Source organism: Ursus maritimus, unplaced genomic scaffold (assembly GCF_017311325.1).
Source record: "Ursus maritimus isolate PB19 unplaced genomic scaffold, ASM1731132v1 scaffold_19, whole genome shotgun sequence".
Classification (NCBI taxonomy): Eukaryota; Metazoa; Chordata; class Mammalia; order Carnivora; family Ursidae; genus Ursus; species Ursus maritimus.
This window is the reverse complement of record NW_024424341.1, coordinates 30,958,158-30,973,321: the sequence shown is the minus strand read 5'-3', so window position 1 is coordinate 30,973,321 and position 15,164 is coordinate 30,958,158. Positions and strand designations below refer to the sequence as shown.

The 15,164-nt window shown below is 44.3% G+C and overlaps 1 protein-coding gene across 1 annotated transcript in view; it reads right to left on the bottom strand.

The window, feature by feature from the left end:
* Window positions 1–15,164, bottom strand: part of VAT1L (vesicle amine transport 1 like) — a 141,883-nt gene that overhangs the window by 62,857 nt on the left and 63,862 nt on the right. Inside the window, exons 5-7 of the mRNA XM_040633624.1 lie at window positions 10,082–10,185; window positions 7,609–7,664; window positions 4,084–4,278 (exon numbers count right to left, since the gene is read on the bottom strand). Coding sequence (XP_040489558.1) covers window positions 4,084–4,278; window positions 7,609–7,664; window positions 10,082–10,185 — 355 coding nt within the window. The remainder of the gene's footprint in view (window positions 1–4,083; window positions 4,279–7,608; window positions 7,665–10,081; window positions 10,186–15,164) is intronic.

Sequence of the window (15,164 nt, the reverse complement as noted above, 5' to 3'; positions counted from 1 at the left end):
AGGCCTCTCTATATAGGTCACATTGACACTGAGACATGAATGGGTGGGAGGAAGTAGCTCTGTGAAAATCTGGAGGAGGAGTGTTCAAAATACCTCTGTTCCCAAAGGCTTGGGTACTTTCAGGACCAGGGACACACAGGCCGCTGAAACGTGGATGGAGGAGACAAGCTGGACAGCGAGAAGATGATGTGGGCCGGGGGGGGGGGGGGCAGGAGTGAAGACCAGACAAGGCTGTACAGTCCAGGAGAGAATTCAGACTGCATATCAGGTGCAGTGGGAGTCACAGCGGGATTTGAGGCAGGTGGACATGGTCTGGGTTAGGGAGTGATGAGTCCACTTGGGCTGCTGGGGGGAGAATGCCCTGCACAGGGGCAAGATGGAGGTGAGGGGCCAATCAGGAGCTCACTACAGGAGGGAAGCCAGCATAGGCCACAGCGCCATGTGTGGAAAGGAGAGCAAGTGGGTGAATTTGGGAAGCATTTGGAATCAATTTCCCGGACTTGCCTGGATAGGATCCATTACTCAGTCCACCGCAACTGCCAGCCTGAGCTGCCCATCTGTGGTCAGTGCGGGTCCCAAGAGCCTGCGCTCTGCGTCCTCAGCTGAGCCTGTCCTGACTTCATTCCCACATCGCATGGGGCTCCACTGTCCCCTGCTGCCTTACGTGAGCAGACCCTCCCTAATGAGAGCTGAGCTCAGATTAGTGCCCCCCTCCCATTCCCAAGTCCGGTCAAGAGCTTCCATGAATATCAGACTTCTGCAGTTGGAGCCTGGGACCCAGCCTCACAAAGTTTTGCTTCTTCTCTGAGGGATCACACCCTTGGGGTCCCAATATGGCACCTCCTGACCATGACCTGTCAGCAGCCTCCCATGGGACTTAGACTAAAATCCAGATTTCTGTCTGGTCCCTGCTTACTAAGTCGGGCACCACTACCACCACCACCTTTTTTTTTTTTTAACAATATTTTATTTAAATTCATTTCAGAGGTAGAATTCAGTGATTCATCAGTTTCATACAACACCCATAATACGCAGTGCTCATGACATCACGTGCCCTCCTTAATGCCCGTCATCCAGGGATCCCATCCCCCCACTCCCACCCCTCCAGCACCCCTGTTTGTTTTCATCACCCAGTTACCCCATCCCCCCATCCACCTCCCCTCCAGTGACCCTCAGTTTGTTTCCTATAGTTAAGAGTCTCTCATTGTTTGCCTCCCTGTTTTCCTCTTATTTTATTTTTCCTTCCTTTCCCCTATGTTCATGTGTTTTGTTTCTTAAATTCCGCGTATGAGTGAAATCACTATATTTGTCTTTCACTGACTGACTTATTTCACTTAGTGTAATACCCTCTAGTTCCATCCACGTCATTGCAAATAGAGCACTTCATTCTTTTTGATGGCTGAGTAATATTCCTGTGTGTGTGATGGATGGATGGATGGATAGATAGATAGATAGATAGATAGACAGACAGACATACACCACATCTTTATCCATTCATCTGTCAATGGACATCTGGGCTCTTTCCATAGTTTGGCTGTTGTGGACATTGCTGCTCTAAACATTGGGGTGCAGGTGCCCCTTCGAATCACTATGTTTGTATCCTTTGGATAAATACTGTTTCCACATTTGCTTAGACCAGTCGGTGGAAAGGGGCCACATAACCCATCCCTCCAATCCTTGTCCTTCTACTTTTGAGGGTCTCTCTGCCTTGCATGCACTTTCTTGTAGCTTTCTGCCTCTTTCATGTCACAGCTCAAATGATACCTAACCTTTCTTGTCTGAAGGCATTCTACAGAATGCATTTTCAGTGGGTGCGATACCACCCCTGAAAGGGGTGAAAATTGGTTCTTGGAGGATGAAAAAAATCGTACTCTTTCAATCTGTAAAGCACAGATATACATGCCGGACATAAACAGAAGGATAGCTAGCTAGATGACAGGTAGGTAGCTGAACTGATCTAGAGACAGATAGCATACCTATGGCATTAAAATATCATAGAAGGGATTCATCAGGAAAAGAAGTCTAAAAAGTCTCCTGCGGGGGTGGGTAATAAGGAAAAAGAGGTTGAAAACCACTGGTCTGTGGAAACTGTCTCCCTGCTCTACTTACTTGCCAACATATACCCTAATTTAATTCCTTTTAGGAACTTTTGACAATTGGCAAATACTCTGCTGATTTTTGTTCACTGCCCAGTGTTTTCTACCCCTCCCCCCATCCCTCTAAATGTAAGCTCCGTGAAACCCAGGTATCTTGGCTGGCTGTTCACCACTGTGTCCCCAGCATCTGCACAGTGCTGGGCACATAGTAATTATTCAGTACCTATTTGTGACCAAGGAAAGATTTCAAAAATTAGAATAAGGACCCACCAGGCCAACTGGACCCCTCTTGGATTTCAGCTGTCACTTAAATGCTTCCAGATTTGTTGGGTCCCTTTTGAACACTGAGTTTAAGTATAAGCCCCCTTCTTTGTCCCATAGCCAAGCTCATCTCTTAGCCCTGGTCTTGACTACCGCCCATTTTCTCTCCTCCCTGACCACAGAGAACCAATAACCATGTAGTCCAGCCCTTCTCTTTGCCACTGAGACACCACAGTGAATACTATACAGATGTCTGACTCAGTGAAATGAAAACGTTTGCAAGAAAAGTGTAACAGTAGGCTAACCATCTTGGAAATTACACAGCAGAAGGAATGCATGATTATCTGATTTAATAAGAAGCCGAATCATGGTGAACATCTGCAAAAGAAAAAAAAAACTGGAAGGACGCAAGCCAAAATGTTGGCAATGTTATCTCTGGGATGTACACTTGCAGCTTGTTTTCTCCTTCCACTTCTGTCTTAATTTAGGACTTTCCTATGATAAGCATGTATTTCTTTTATCAGAGGACACAGGGTTTTGGTGGCTGGGTTTTTTGTTTTTTTTTTTAAGACCATTCATGATACTGCAATATCAAAGAGGCAGTTACAGGTGCACTTCTGGTCCGTTCACCCAAGACCAGTTCTACTCAATTACATGGGGACCCCACAAAACTTTTTTTAGGGCAATTTCTGTGCTTAGGGGAGCCATTGGATTTGGGCCAGCCTAGTTCATTAGGCAAATAGCACCAGCTTTATTGCCAGGAGAATACCTGCTATCTGTTCCACAGAACATTATGTTTGTTATCTTTTTCAAGGATGTCTGTGACTCCCCAAAGTACCGCAGATTTCTTGTATTGGAAGGCACTCACCCATGCAAAATGCAAAAACCAAACAAACACAAAACACATTCCCACATGTTTTAAGATATTTCTCAGGGGGCTTCATGGCTCCCTGAAGCCAACAGCCTGACCTAGGAAGATTTCTCAGTGAAATGTCTCTTGAAACCTAGGCCTTACCTCTGTATTTTCTCTGCACAGGTAGCTACCAAGTGTCCAGAACTTCCCTGATCCTGGAGGCTTTTCTAGACCCTGCCTCCTCCTAGCACATCCCACCTGCCCCCAGTGCAGCCAGTTCACACTTCAGTATCCTGAAAGGTCACGTTACTGATTCTTGATATTTTCATTATCAAGGAACGCTTTCAAATCTTAGAACTTCTGGCAGATCAGTTCACAAACACACTGAGTCCAGTACTAGATCCAACAATTCAGTAATAGTTACAGTGCCCACTGTGACAGCTAACAGCATCTCATCTCGTGGGGTCTCCAAGCATCTGAGTTTAGCACACAAAACATTTCAGCTCTGAGCCACTGTCTGCCCCAACCTTGAGGTCATCTACCCACAAGGTGAGAATATAAATGATTCTGCGGCAATATTCATGCCCTCTGAGAACCCACGTGGCTCGTCCACACCCATGAAAACTTGGTGGCCTATCTGAGAAGGGCTCATAGTACAAGTGGTAGGTTGAGGCACATGGTTTGAGAACCGCTGTGGAACTTAGAGTATTTCTTACATCCAAAGCCCAATACTGTAGGACAGTGACTTTTAGGACCCTCATTTAAAACGAACAAACCTAGAGAATAATCTTTGAATAAAAGATTGTATCTGGCTGCCCAAATCTCCCTGGGCTAAAAAGAGATTATTTGCTGGGTAAGAAACATCATTCTTACCTCCTCCAGGGCCCAAAGGGAGTCTACCACGGGCTTGATCTTCTTCTGGTTGTAGAGCCCAATGAGTTTGTCCACCACTCCTCGAATGAGGCCTGCACGGCCCTGTTTGAAGAGCAGATTTAAAAGGGAAAATCCCGCGATGACTTTGTTCTCTTCGTAGAGCTTGATGGGGTTCACCTTCTCGACCTGCCACCACTGGAAGGAAAGAAGGTGCCCGTTACAGGGAACCCAAGCCAGCCATGTTCACAGCATTGCAGACAGAGGATAGGGCTACAGTGGGACGGATTCCAGCTGGCCAAGGAGTGGTCCTTGTTGGGCTTTCTTTTTAAAGCAGTTATTTAGCTAAGCAGTGCAGTGAGTGCACAGTGATGCTTGTGAGCAGAGCACGGGGTCCAGGTGAGAAAGAGAGACAAACTTCCTGAAAATAGCTACTAGGCCACATGTCGTCGGAGCATTGGGTAGAAGCCAGGGATGCTGGTAAACATCCCACAGCGCACAGGACAGCCCCTCATGACAGAGTTATCCAGCCCCAAATGCCAATAGCGCTAAAATCCTAGATGGGATATGCACAAGTGGCAACTGTGGCTATCTCTTTTCCAGCCCCTCACCCCCCACTTCAGACATGAAAGCAAGTAAATAATCCATTAACTGACTACAGAAATGGTTATCCAGCTGCTTTGTTCTGATTTCACTGCATTTTCTTTGGTGTTGGTTAGAATTTAGAAACTCCAGGTTCCAGTTTCTAAGGGCTCTAAGGAGAAGTGGTGAATCGATTAATACAGAAGGCAAAGAGGAATGTGATGGGCACTTAGGAACATTCATAGTGTTTGTTATTGGGATGTTTATTTACATCCTGCCTCTTTCCTGAATTGTGGGAGCTGACAAAAGCTCACAAAAGACTTTGGTATATATTTTTTTAAGTGGGAAAATCATATTGTAAGGAAAATAAGTGTGAGAAAGACAAGTCAAAAACAGGGATTAGGCTGGTGATGGGTAGTAAGGAGGGCACGTATTGCATGGTGCACTGGGTGTTATACGCAACTAATGAATCATGGAACTTTACGTCAAAAACTAGGGATGTACTGTATGGTGACTAACATAATAAAAAATATTATTATTAAAAAAAACAGGGATTAGGTTCATGCACAAAATTCTTTACTAATGTACATTCCCTGAGGGGCTGGAGTCCAGCCGTAGGAGAGTCATATATTTGTCCATGGGCTGGCTTCCCACAAAAACAAAGTAGAGAAATGATGAATGACTTGTTTCATGGTGCATCTGCAATGTCTCAGTAAATGTTTGTGAAGTGAATGCTTGCTAAATCCGCCATTCCTGCAGCTATGGTTAAGTGAGTTCTAGAGCCAAATGCCTGGTTTTGAAAACCAGTTCTGCCACTTACAAGCTGTGCAACTTTAGGCAAGTCACCTAACCTCTCTGTGCTAAGTTTCCTTACTGTACCTCATGGGGTCATCATGAGGAATAAATGTGTTAATAGATACAAAGTTCTTAGAGCAGACCTGACCCGAAGTAGGTTTTCTATGAATATAAAATATTTGTTATCTTTGATTGAGTGAGTAGGAGCTCTGAAGTTAGAGTCAGATTGCTCTCTAGGTGTTAACCATTGTTAACCATTGCTATAGTCTAAAAGCAAACAGCGTGTTTAACAAAAAGTGAGTATAAGCTCTGCAAGAGTTTTAAGGTGGAACATAAGATATCCTAGTGAGAAATTCTTGTATAGCTCTAAGTATGGCTTTGACTTCTTTTTTTTTAATTTTTATTATGTTATGTTAGTCACCATACAGTGCATCATTAATTTTTGATGTAGTGTTCCATGATTCATTGTTTGCTTTGATTTCTAAGCCTTTCTCCAATATATAGAAGAAAATTCCTTTCTAGAACCTTCTAGAACGAAGTCACCATTCCACTCCTTGGCATGCCCTATCTTCATTTTGCTTCTAACTGACCAAAAAATATCAGACCAGGCCCCTGAAAGGAAGTAGTCTTTGTTCTTGACCTCCAACTATGTAGCATTCTTTTAATTGGCACCCCTTTTTCAGGCAAGAGCATCTCAACCTCCATCCTGGCTGTGTTTTCATGATGCCTTCACTGAACCTGGATACCCTGCAATTATTTCATTAACACTGTATGTTCTGATTGTGCATTTAGGGGAGAAAGGGAAAACACTTCTTACAATTGCATGCAACTTGGGATCAATTTGGTTACCCACAGCAGGCTGTCAGCATCATGTTAATTACAGCCACAGCAACAGAACAGCTGTGAGTAGCACAAAGCCTATCTTCAGAGGACTTGCTCCAGACAGCACCCTTCATTACACTCCATTCTTGCTCCCTTACAGTGTCTGTCATTGCAGAGATCCTTAACTTAAACTTGTAAGTTCAAAGGCAAAAGACAGGCCCTTTAATTCTACTGTCACAGGACAGGGAGTACTAATCATCCCAGAATCAGGGAATGTTTGGGGGTGCAGCCTTGTGCAGCCAATGTTGGCGCTTAGTGGGCATATGAATACCCCATAGTGCCACACTTAGAATGATTTCTATGGCTTTCCCTGGCCACCCTATTCAAAATGCCTCCACCCCATCCTGCATCCTGTTTTGAATCCCTGTCAGAGTTCTTATGACCATTTACAATAATCAACTTATCAATATATTTTCCTTATTTCAGTTTTTCTCCCTTATTAGAATGTGAGAGTCACAAGGGGCTAGTATGTGCCCCTGTCATTCACTGTGACGCCCTGGTGTCTTGCACATGTGGCACGGCTCACAAAGTAAGTGAACTAATCAGTGCTGCACTGACTGCTTAGGAGGCTCAGAGCAGAGGAGACAAGAGAAGCAGCAGTTCCCCGTTGAGGGGGCAGGGGCAAAAACCGAAGTTCAAATCCAAATTAGCTTAATTCTAGCAAGTGTTGCTCTAGGTGGGAATATAGATCTGAGTAGGCTGGAATGCCCAAGGGATGTGGTTTCTCGATCGCAAAGTAACCACTACATTCAGAGCATGATTTTATTTAAGCCAGTGGTTCACAGATTTGCCTGTGTCTATAATCACTCCGGGGGGCTCACTGAAATTGCAGGACCCCATTTGGATCTCCAACTCAGTAGAATGGAGGTACAGAAAAATGTTAAATATGCCCAGAGACTCGGTCAGAAACCAACTCACAGTTGGTTTCTCCATGAAGCAAATGAAATGCACTAATGCCAGGTTTATTTTTGACCAATGACTAAAAACACAAAAACGTAAGCAATTTGTGTTGAAATCAAAGTAAAGCTTTCTTGAGTTTCTCAGATGCTCCTGCCTCTCTGCTTCATTTAGACAAAGCAGGCAAAGTAAACACACAGTCTTGCCCATGTGTAGTGAGCAGGGTGGGAACATAGGCTTTACTGAAAATGAATGATGCAGATGAAGGACAAACAAGGTTTAGGTTATTAGGTCAATGTCTTTAGATGGAGAAGCTCACAACATGCAAATCACCGTACTACCACAGTACATTTGACAGGTATGGATACTTACTGATTTTGCAAAGCTAAAGAAGCTCTTGGTCTCTCCAGTCACCATGTTGGATGAACCTGCAAGTGGAGGATTCCCAAATCAAGCTATTGCTAATGAAAACCAACATCTCTTGCTATACATGGAAGATTGACAGTTGTTTGGTCCAGAACTGTCAAGAGCTTGAAAACAACTTTAATTCAGCCTTGGAAAAATGAGGGAAATGGAGGGAGTGGGTGGCATCAAGCTGACTTAATTTTAGCCAAGTGACACTGGATCAAAGAGAAAGTAGTATTTCTCAAGGTGACCATGTCATTACTTTGGAAAATTGGGCATGTAACAAAAATGTGATTTAGGCCCACATCCTAATAAAATGATAAGTTGCTTGAAGTGTCTTATTGGTTCCAGTCTTCAAGACTGGGAAATGAAGTCCTATGTGAGCCTAACTCATGATTTGAATTTGACTCCTTAACAAGTAAAGGGCTTGGGGCTCAGATCTGGGCTGGGCACTTAAGTGGCAGGGGCAGGGGGAGACGAGACTGAGCTAGAATTTAGATGGAAAAATGGGGTACAGAAGAGCAGGTGAGGGTGAAAATAGGTTCAGGAGCCAAGGAAACGGTGTGACCAACGTACTAGCTCTAAAGAAATCTGAGCATAGAGGTCAAAACCACTTGAGACAAATGGTGTGAGAAACTGAGCTTTGCTAATGGGAACAAGCAGTATTCAGAGGGAAGATGGGAGATGGTGTTAGGACGATTTCCTAAGATGCTCTAACAGAGAGAAAAGACCCTTTTGTGTAGTCCTTGGGGATGTGGAGGGGATGCGAGAGCTCTTATCAGGTCAGATGCCATATTGGTGCCTTTTCAACAACTTTCCTGCTTTGGCCCAGAGATTGGGAATAAGTCCTTCTCAGAGAACCATTATTTAATGAAAAAGCAATGTATATTTTAAACTTCATTATTTGGCCTGGATAGACTAGTAGCCAGTTAGTTAATCACTGGTCTGCTTTTATGGGGTGACCACCACCAAGCATCGTGGTACCAGGCTTTGGTTACTTAGATATCAGTGTAATCATTTAGGTCCTTGTGAGATGATAAAATTGTATTCTGCCAAGTGACATCATGGTACTGGGGCAAAAATAGAACTGGTGAATAAGAAAGAATAAATTGTCCATCAACATTTGACTCACATGTTAGTCATATCCAATATCCCCACATTGTCCATTTGATGCTTACAGCTACTTTTATCAATAATAGTAATAATTAAAGAACTGTGCATCCGCTTGCAAAGACTTTCAGCTATGTGGCCACTATTGAAAATACCGGGACACTCCAGCAATGGGAACCTTATTCCCTCCCTTTCTGTCATAATCATGATGACAAAAAGATGCTTAAGTATTTATACCTCTCAAATATCTCTTTTATAAGCTTCTCAGTGAATAGCAGGGAAATGAATATTTTTTTCTGAGCATACAGAGGTAAGGCTCAATTTTGTATTGGACCTATGGGGGACAGAAGTGCCAAAAATCTCAAACACTGGATAACCCCAGTATCCTTTGGCATTGGAATATGATATCTGGCTTCAGATAGGCTTTTTTTGACTTTGGAGAGACTAATGACTTTGTAGAGACCAATGTTTAAATTAGTTTACAAGCATATAACAGAAGAGAGGAGGAAGAGGGGGAGGTGGCTCTGGGGTCTCATTCTGCTGGAGAAAATCCAGATATTGTTCAATTCCCCTCAAACTCAAGAGCATCTCAGGGGCTGCAAAAGCAGAGGTGTGCTCCAACCATCCAGGGCTTCTTTGTGATCAGAACATATAGGAGTAGTTTAGAATAGGAAGGAGTTGTACTTTGCAACTTCATCTCCAATTGGGAAGAATATCCCTTAAAACCCCCATATCCTAGCCACCCCTCCCATCCTACTATGGGTCCTTCATTCCTTCATTTTTTGAATTTCCTTTGAAGCCATTAGTATTTCCCGCCTGTGTCTGTGGGTCAAGTTAATGACTACACTGGCTTGGCCTTCCTTTACCCCTTTTAGAATGAGAAATACTCATGGGGCTAATAGGGCAGTAGGTATATATGTTACTTTTATAATTGAAAATAACTAATGGCAATAGCAATATTATGGAAAACATTTAAAAATTAAGCCCTCCCAGAGTGCCTGGGTGGCTCAGTCAGTTGAGCGTCCAACTCTGGGTTTTGGCTCAGATCATGATCTCATGGGTTGTGAGATCAAGCCCCAAGATGGGCTCCATGCTCAGCAGAGAGTCTGCTTGAAGATTCTCTCCCTCTGCCCCTCCCCCTTTCAAAAATAAATAAATAAATAAATAAATAAATAAATAAATAAATAAATAAATCAATCTTTAAAAAAAATTAAGCCCTCACAGTCTCATTACCCCAACATATCACACATTTCATTCATCAGAGATTTTGTGAGCATGCATGCAGTGCTCCCTGTTGTGGACTGTATCCCCTCTTCTCTTTAGCACTTACCATATAAAATATAGGTTCCCAGTGGTTTGAGAAGGCTGAGACCTTTTCCAGTGTTATCCCCACAGAGGCAATCCAAAACAATGTCCACTCCTTCAGCAGAGATTCTAAATGATGTGAAGATAAAGTAAAATAATGTCACCTGTTAGGGACCAAACTTTTGATCTCTCTCCTTTCCTGTGTCATGTTGTTTACTCCTAGAATCAGAAAGAGCAAGAACTCTGGGAGTAGCCATAAATAGGCCAGGAGGCCAGGAGGTGGATTTACCTTCCTGGATCCCACTCAAGAACGTCACAGAGCTGGAGGCAGCTAAAAGTCTGGCTGGTGGCTGATAACAGGAGCCAGCATTGAATTAATACATTTGAATTTGTATCTAGCCACCTCATGCAACTTCTCTGAGCCTTAGCTTTCTCCTTCGTAAAGTGGAGCAACCATGTTTCTTTGTGCTGGGGATGAAATGAAGTGTCAAATGCTTGGCCCATTGCCAGCCACACAACAATCACTCCAAAGTCAGTCACTCAACAATTCTTATCTGTGGAGCTTGGGTTAAGGGCTAGGCTCCGTCCGAGGTGCTGGAGACAGAGAGGGGAACAAAACCAACATGTTCCTGTCTTCGTGGGGTTTCCAGTCTAGCAGGGATTAGCTTTTCTCCCCTTCTCCCTATCTGCTCAGTGAAGCACATTAATTTAACTCAATATATTCATCCAATCTCTAGGTTCAATCTAAAATGGAATCTTTGAGGAAGAGGGTTAAATAGACATGATCTCGGGGCACCTGGTTGGTTCAGTGGGTTGAGCAGCTGACTCTTGGTTTCGACTCAGGTCATGATCTCAGGGTCGTGGGGTCGAGCCCCACATCAGGCTCCCCGCTCTGTGGGGGGTCTGTTTGAGGATTCTCTCTCTCTGCCCCTCCCCCACCTCTCAAATAAATCTTAAAAAAAAAAAAAGGGTAGAGAGGATCTTCCTATAGCAATAGAAGATTCCAGAGTAGAGAGAATCCACATTTGTACTGTATTAAGCAGATGAAACATTTTTTGATCCCTTCCTCCATTAATTTATTTATACATTCATTGATTCACTCTGTCATGCAATTTAACGAACTTCTGGGGTTCCACTGTTAGATGATACTATGCTGGAGGGAGCTGTAAACAGGAAGGCTCTGGGAATTGTAGGGAAGATATTCCTGCCCCCAAGGCTCCCAATTATGGCTAGGTCTTGCTCTGCTCAGACAAGAATGGCATTTCTTCAGATTTGTGAGTTTGCAGGATTATCTTGTCTTAGCTCTGTATTTCTACCTCTACCCTCATCCCCAAACAAAGTTCAGGCAATGCAACTCTTGTCAACAGCTGGATCCTGTTTTCATAAGTAGGAAGTTGCATGTGCATCTCTAGGGTTCGGACACTAAGTCAACTGCCCCATGCCCCAGGATAGCCGAGATGTGACTTTCAAAAGCTGAGTCATGAAGTTCAAAAGCCTTCAAGTCAAGTCGAAACTCCAGTCATTACAAAGACTCATCAAAAATAATCAGCTTAGCTTTTGCCAAATAGAATGCTTATCTGTAAAGGTATGTCTGTTTAAGTCCCACCTATAAATTCCGAACTAGGGACTTAGGCCAGTGGATCTAAAACTTAGGTGTGCATCAGAATCTCCTGGGGAGGGGGGTGCTCATTAAAGCAGGTTGCAGTCTGTCCTCCTTCCCCCTCTTCTCCTAGCTTCTGATTCAGTTGGTTTGGGGTGGGCCCCAACGATGTGTTTCTAACAGCTTCTCAGGAGATATTGATGCTGCTGATTCTGGCTGCACACTTCGGTCTAAGCCAGCCACACAGAAGCCAAACTGGCATTATTTTTTTTATTAATAATTAATTTATTCATTAAATATTTGGCCCTGGCACTGCACTAGGCACCGGAGATACAGTGGTAAGCCCAAATATATTTGATTCCTCCCCTTTTAGAACTTCTATTAGATAGATGTTAACCTATAATTACACAAATAAAAATTAAATTGAAATTGAATGGCATCTAGTGCCATGAGACCGTGTCAATCTAGAGTTTGCCCAGTCAGGTCTGCCAGAGAAGGCATCCCTGGGAAAGTGCAAAGTGGAGAAGTTATCTAGGTAAAGAGTGGCAGGAATAATGTTCCAGGTGGGGGAACAGCATATGCAAAGGTCCTGTGGGGGGAGGAAGCCTGTGAGCAGATGGACTGGGAAGCAGCCATTAAAGAAAATGTGAAGAGGTGAGGCCTGAGAGGCAGGTGGGAGTAGGAACACACAGACTCCATTGGTGAGCTCTAGGTTGGTGCCTCACACCTGGTGATCATGTTTCCATCTTGTGTCATGGGCTGGGTAGCTATCCTCCTGTTTTCCTCACTTCTACCAAGTATGTTAACTCCTGTGGAAGTAGGACCCTGCTCTGCTTCTACTACCAGCCCTCCTGGGCCACCAGGTCTTTCCTGAGAACTCCATTTCCCCAGGACCTCTTTCCTTTACTGCAAGATGCCCACCTACACTCAGGAGCAGCCTCCCAAATGCTGGGCTGTGCACACCTTTTGGGGTACCCCTGAAGGTCTTGCCCAGCCCCAAATGCTCACTTCTTGCCCAATGTTCCTCACATCTGTATTCCGTGAGTGTACATTTTCTCCCACAAACTGCCAGTCACACTCCCTTGTATTAATTAGCTGCCCTATCTAGGCCTGTTGCTCTATCCTCTGGTTCTGCAGAAGTGTAGGGCAGCCCACAGCAAGGGGTGACCTATAAGCTACTGCCCACTTCCTCATCCTCACTTGCTACTAACTGTTTGGAACATTCTGACCTTGTAGCAATTCCTTAAACGTTCCTACCTCAGGACCTTTGCATATGCTATAATCTCTGCCAGGACAGCCTTTCCTTAGTTCTCCTTAGAGATGGCTCCTTCTCATCTTTCAGGTCTTACTCACATGTGACCTCCCCAGAGATGCTGTAACTAACCTCCCCAACTGGAGTGGCAGCCCCAAATTATCTCTACTTTAGCTCCCTTCATCCTTTAGCATCTGTACTAAAGACGCTTTTCAGTTTGTCATGGGCTATAATTATTCTATTTATTTGTCTCTTCCACCAAAATGTAAGCCCTATGAGACAGGGACCATGTTTGTGCTGCTTTTTTGTCCTCAGTCCTCCTTATCCTGCGGGACACAGTGTTAGTTCTCAACAAATATTGATTGACTGTATGAATAGATGATTAAATAAATGATGAGTGAATGAATGCAGGACAATGAAAAGAACATTTCAAGACTGGTATTCCACATTTCTATATGTGTGCTTCCTTCAAAGGAAACTCACATTTTCTGAGCTCTGCTGTATCCCGGGCATTTCAGAATTAATTTTCATGACAAGTCTGAGACAGGCATTTTAACTCCACTTTTTTGAGGAAGAAATGGAGGTTCTCAGATGCAGTGCCTTGCCCAAGCTTATGTAACTGGTACACCCGGAATTCAAACCTCAGTCCAGTTTACCTCCAAAACAATGGCCTTTCCACCATTCTGAATATAAGATCTAATAAATGTTCCAATCAGTCTAACTACGGAAGCATCGTTTCAGCAAGCAGCTCTGGGAAGCAGTCAATTTAATTTATTCTTCAAAGAATTCTGCTTTAAATGTTGTCTTAAAAAATAAATATAGATATATCCAGAGTTAGACCACGTTACTCCAAACAGATAGGCCAGGAGGTTTCTATTTTCAAGCTGCTTTTTTCTGTCCTAGATTATAGGAGAGACCCAAGGCCAGGGTCCTAAACATTTGTCCTAAATTTCTAGCCACTGGACAGCCACTCACTGAGTGCTTACTTCATGCTGGACGGTGTGTGTGCTGAGCTGGGAGTATGCAGATGAGGGCTCAAGTTCCTCCTTGCCATCCAGGAGCTCAGGGATACTAGGGAAGATAGACTATAACAGACAGCCCAGGCAGTCACCACAGCTCCAATGGAGCCACTTGGGGCCGTGGAAGAGGATCCTTCTGTTGAGTGATGAGCAAGAATTGGCTGGGTGATGAAGGAAAGGCATTTTGCAGAAAACACCGTGACAGGTTGACCCAGGGCAATCAGCACCAAATAGGCCCAAGAAAGAGGCGTTGGGACACCAACTGTGGTAATAAGAAACTCTCTCTCTTGGCACTGTCTCCTTCCAGAAGGACGCAAGCATGTCTGCCACAACTGACAACTACCACGGAGTAGTGGGCAGGCATGGGGTTGGCGTAAGGGCAGCATAGCACTGGGCTTAGGAATATGAATTTCATCTTAGTATTAAGCATTTAGTTTGCCACTTACTTGCTGTGTGACCTCAGGTGAGTCACTTAGCCTCTTAGTGTCTCAGTGTCCCCAATTGTGGAAGGGAATGATGGTGACAACACCTGTCCCAGACTTCTCTGTGAAGCTTGGATGAGTTGATGTACATGGAACATAGGGCCTGGCTCATGGTAACTTCTGGGTTCATGGTAACTTTTTTATTATTTTTTTTTCAGAGTGGGACAACTTTAAGAGAGTTCTTTTAGTTTGGGAAAAGAGTATAAAGGGAAAATGGCAAAACCTCAACAACCCAACCATTAGCCCTAGCAACCTTCAGGGTGGGTGGAACCACCAACCCAGAAACCGTTAGAGCAGAGGCTTGATACCCTTGATTCTCCTAGGAGAGCAGGTCCCACTTTCAAGAGCACTTACTGTGTGCCAGGCACAGTGCTGAGCACTTCCTAAGTCCCGTCTCATTGAGAATGCCTCATGCCAACCCTATAACTCAGGGGCCATCATTATCCCCACTTACTGGATAAGGAAGCTCAGGCTCCATGCGGTCAGGCAACAGACCCTAGGGACCACTATAGGGAGAGAAGAGACTTGATAGATCACATCTAGAAACGAACTGAGGGCCCCAGAAGCAGGGCAGGTTTCATACAGTGAGCTGTGGCCAGCCCTGGTGACCACCGCTGCCACCACTAGGCACGCAAGCTCCCAGCAGGGGCTAAGCAAAGCTGGAAGCTGCTCCCTGGGCTTCTTGCTGGAGGGAGATGCTGCAGATTGCCTGTGTTCCTCTCTCCCCACACCTCTCTTGGTGCTGTGATAGCTGA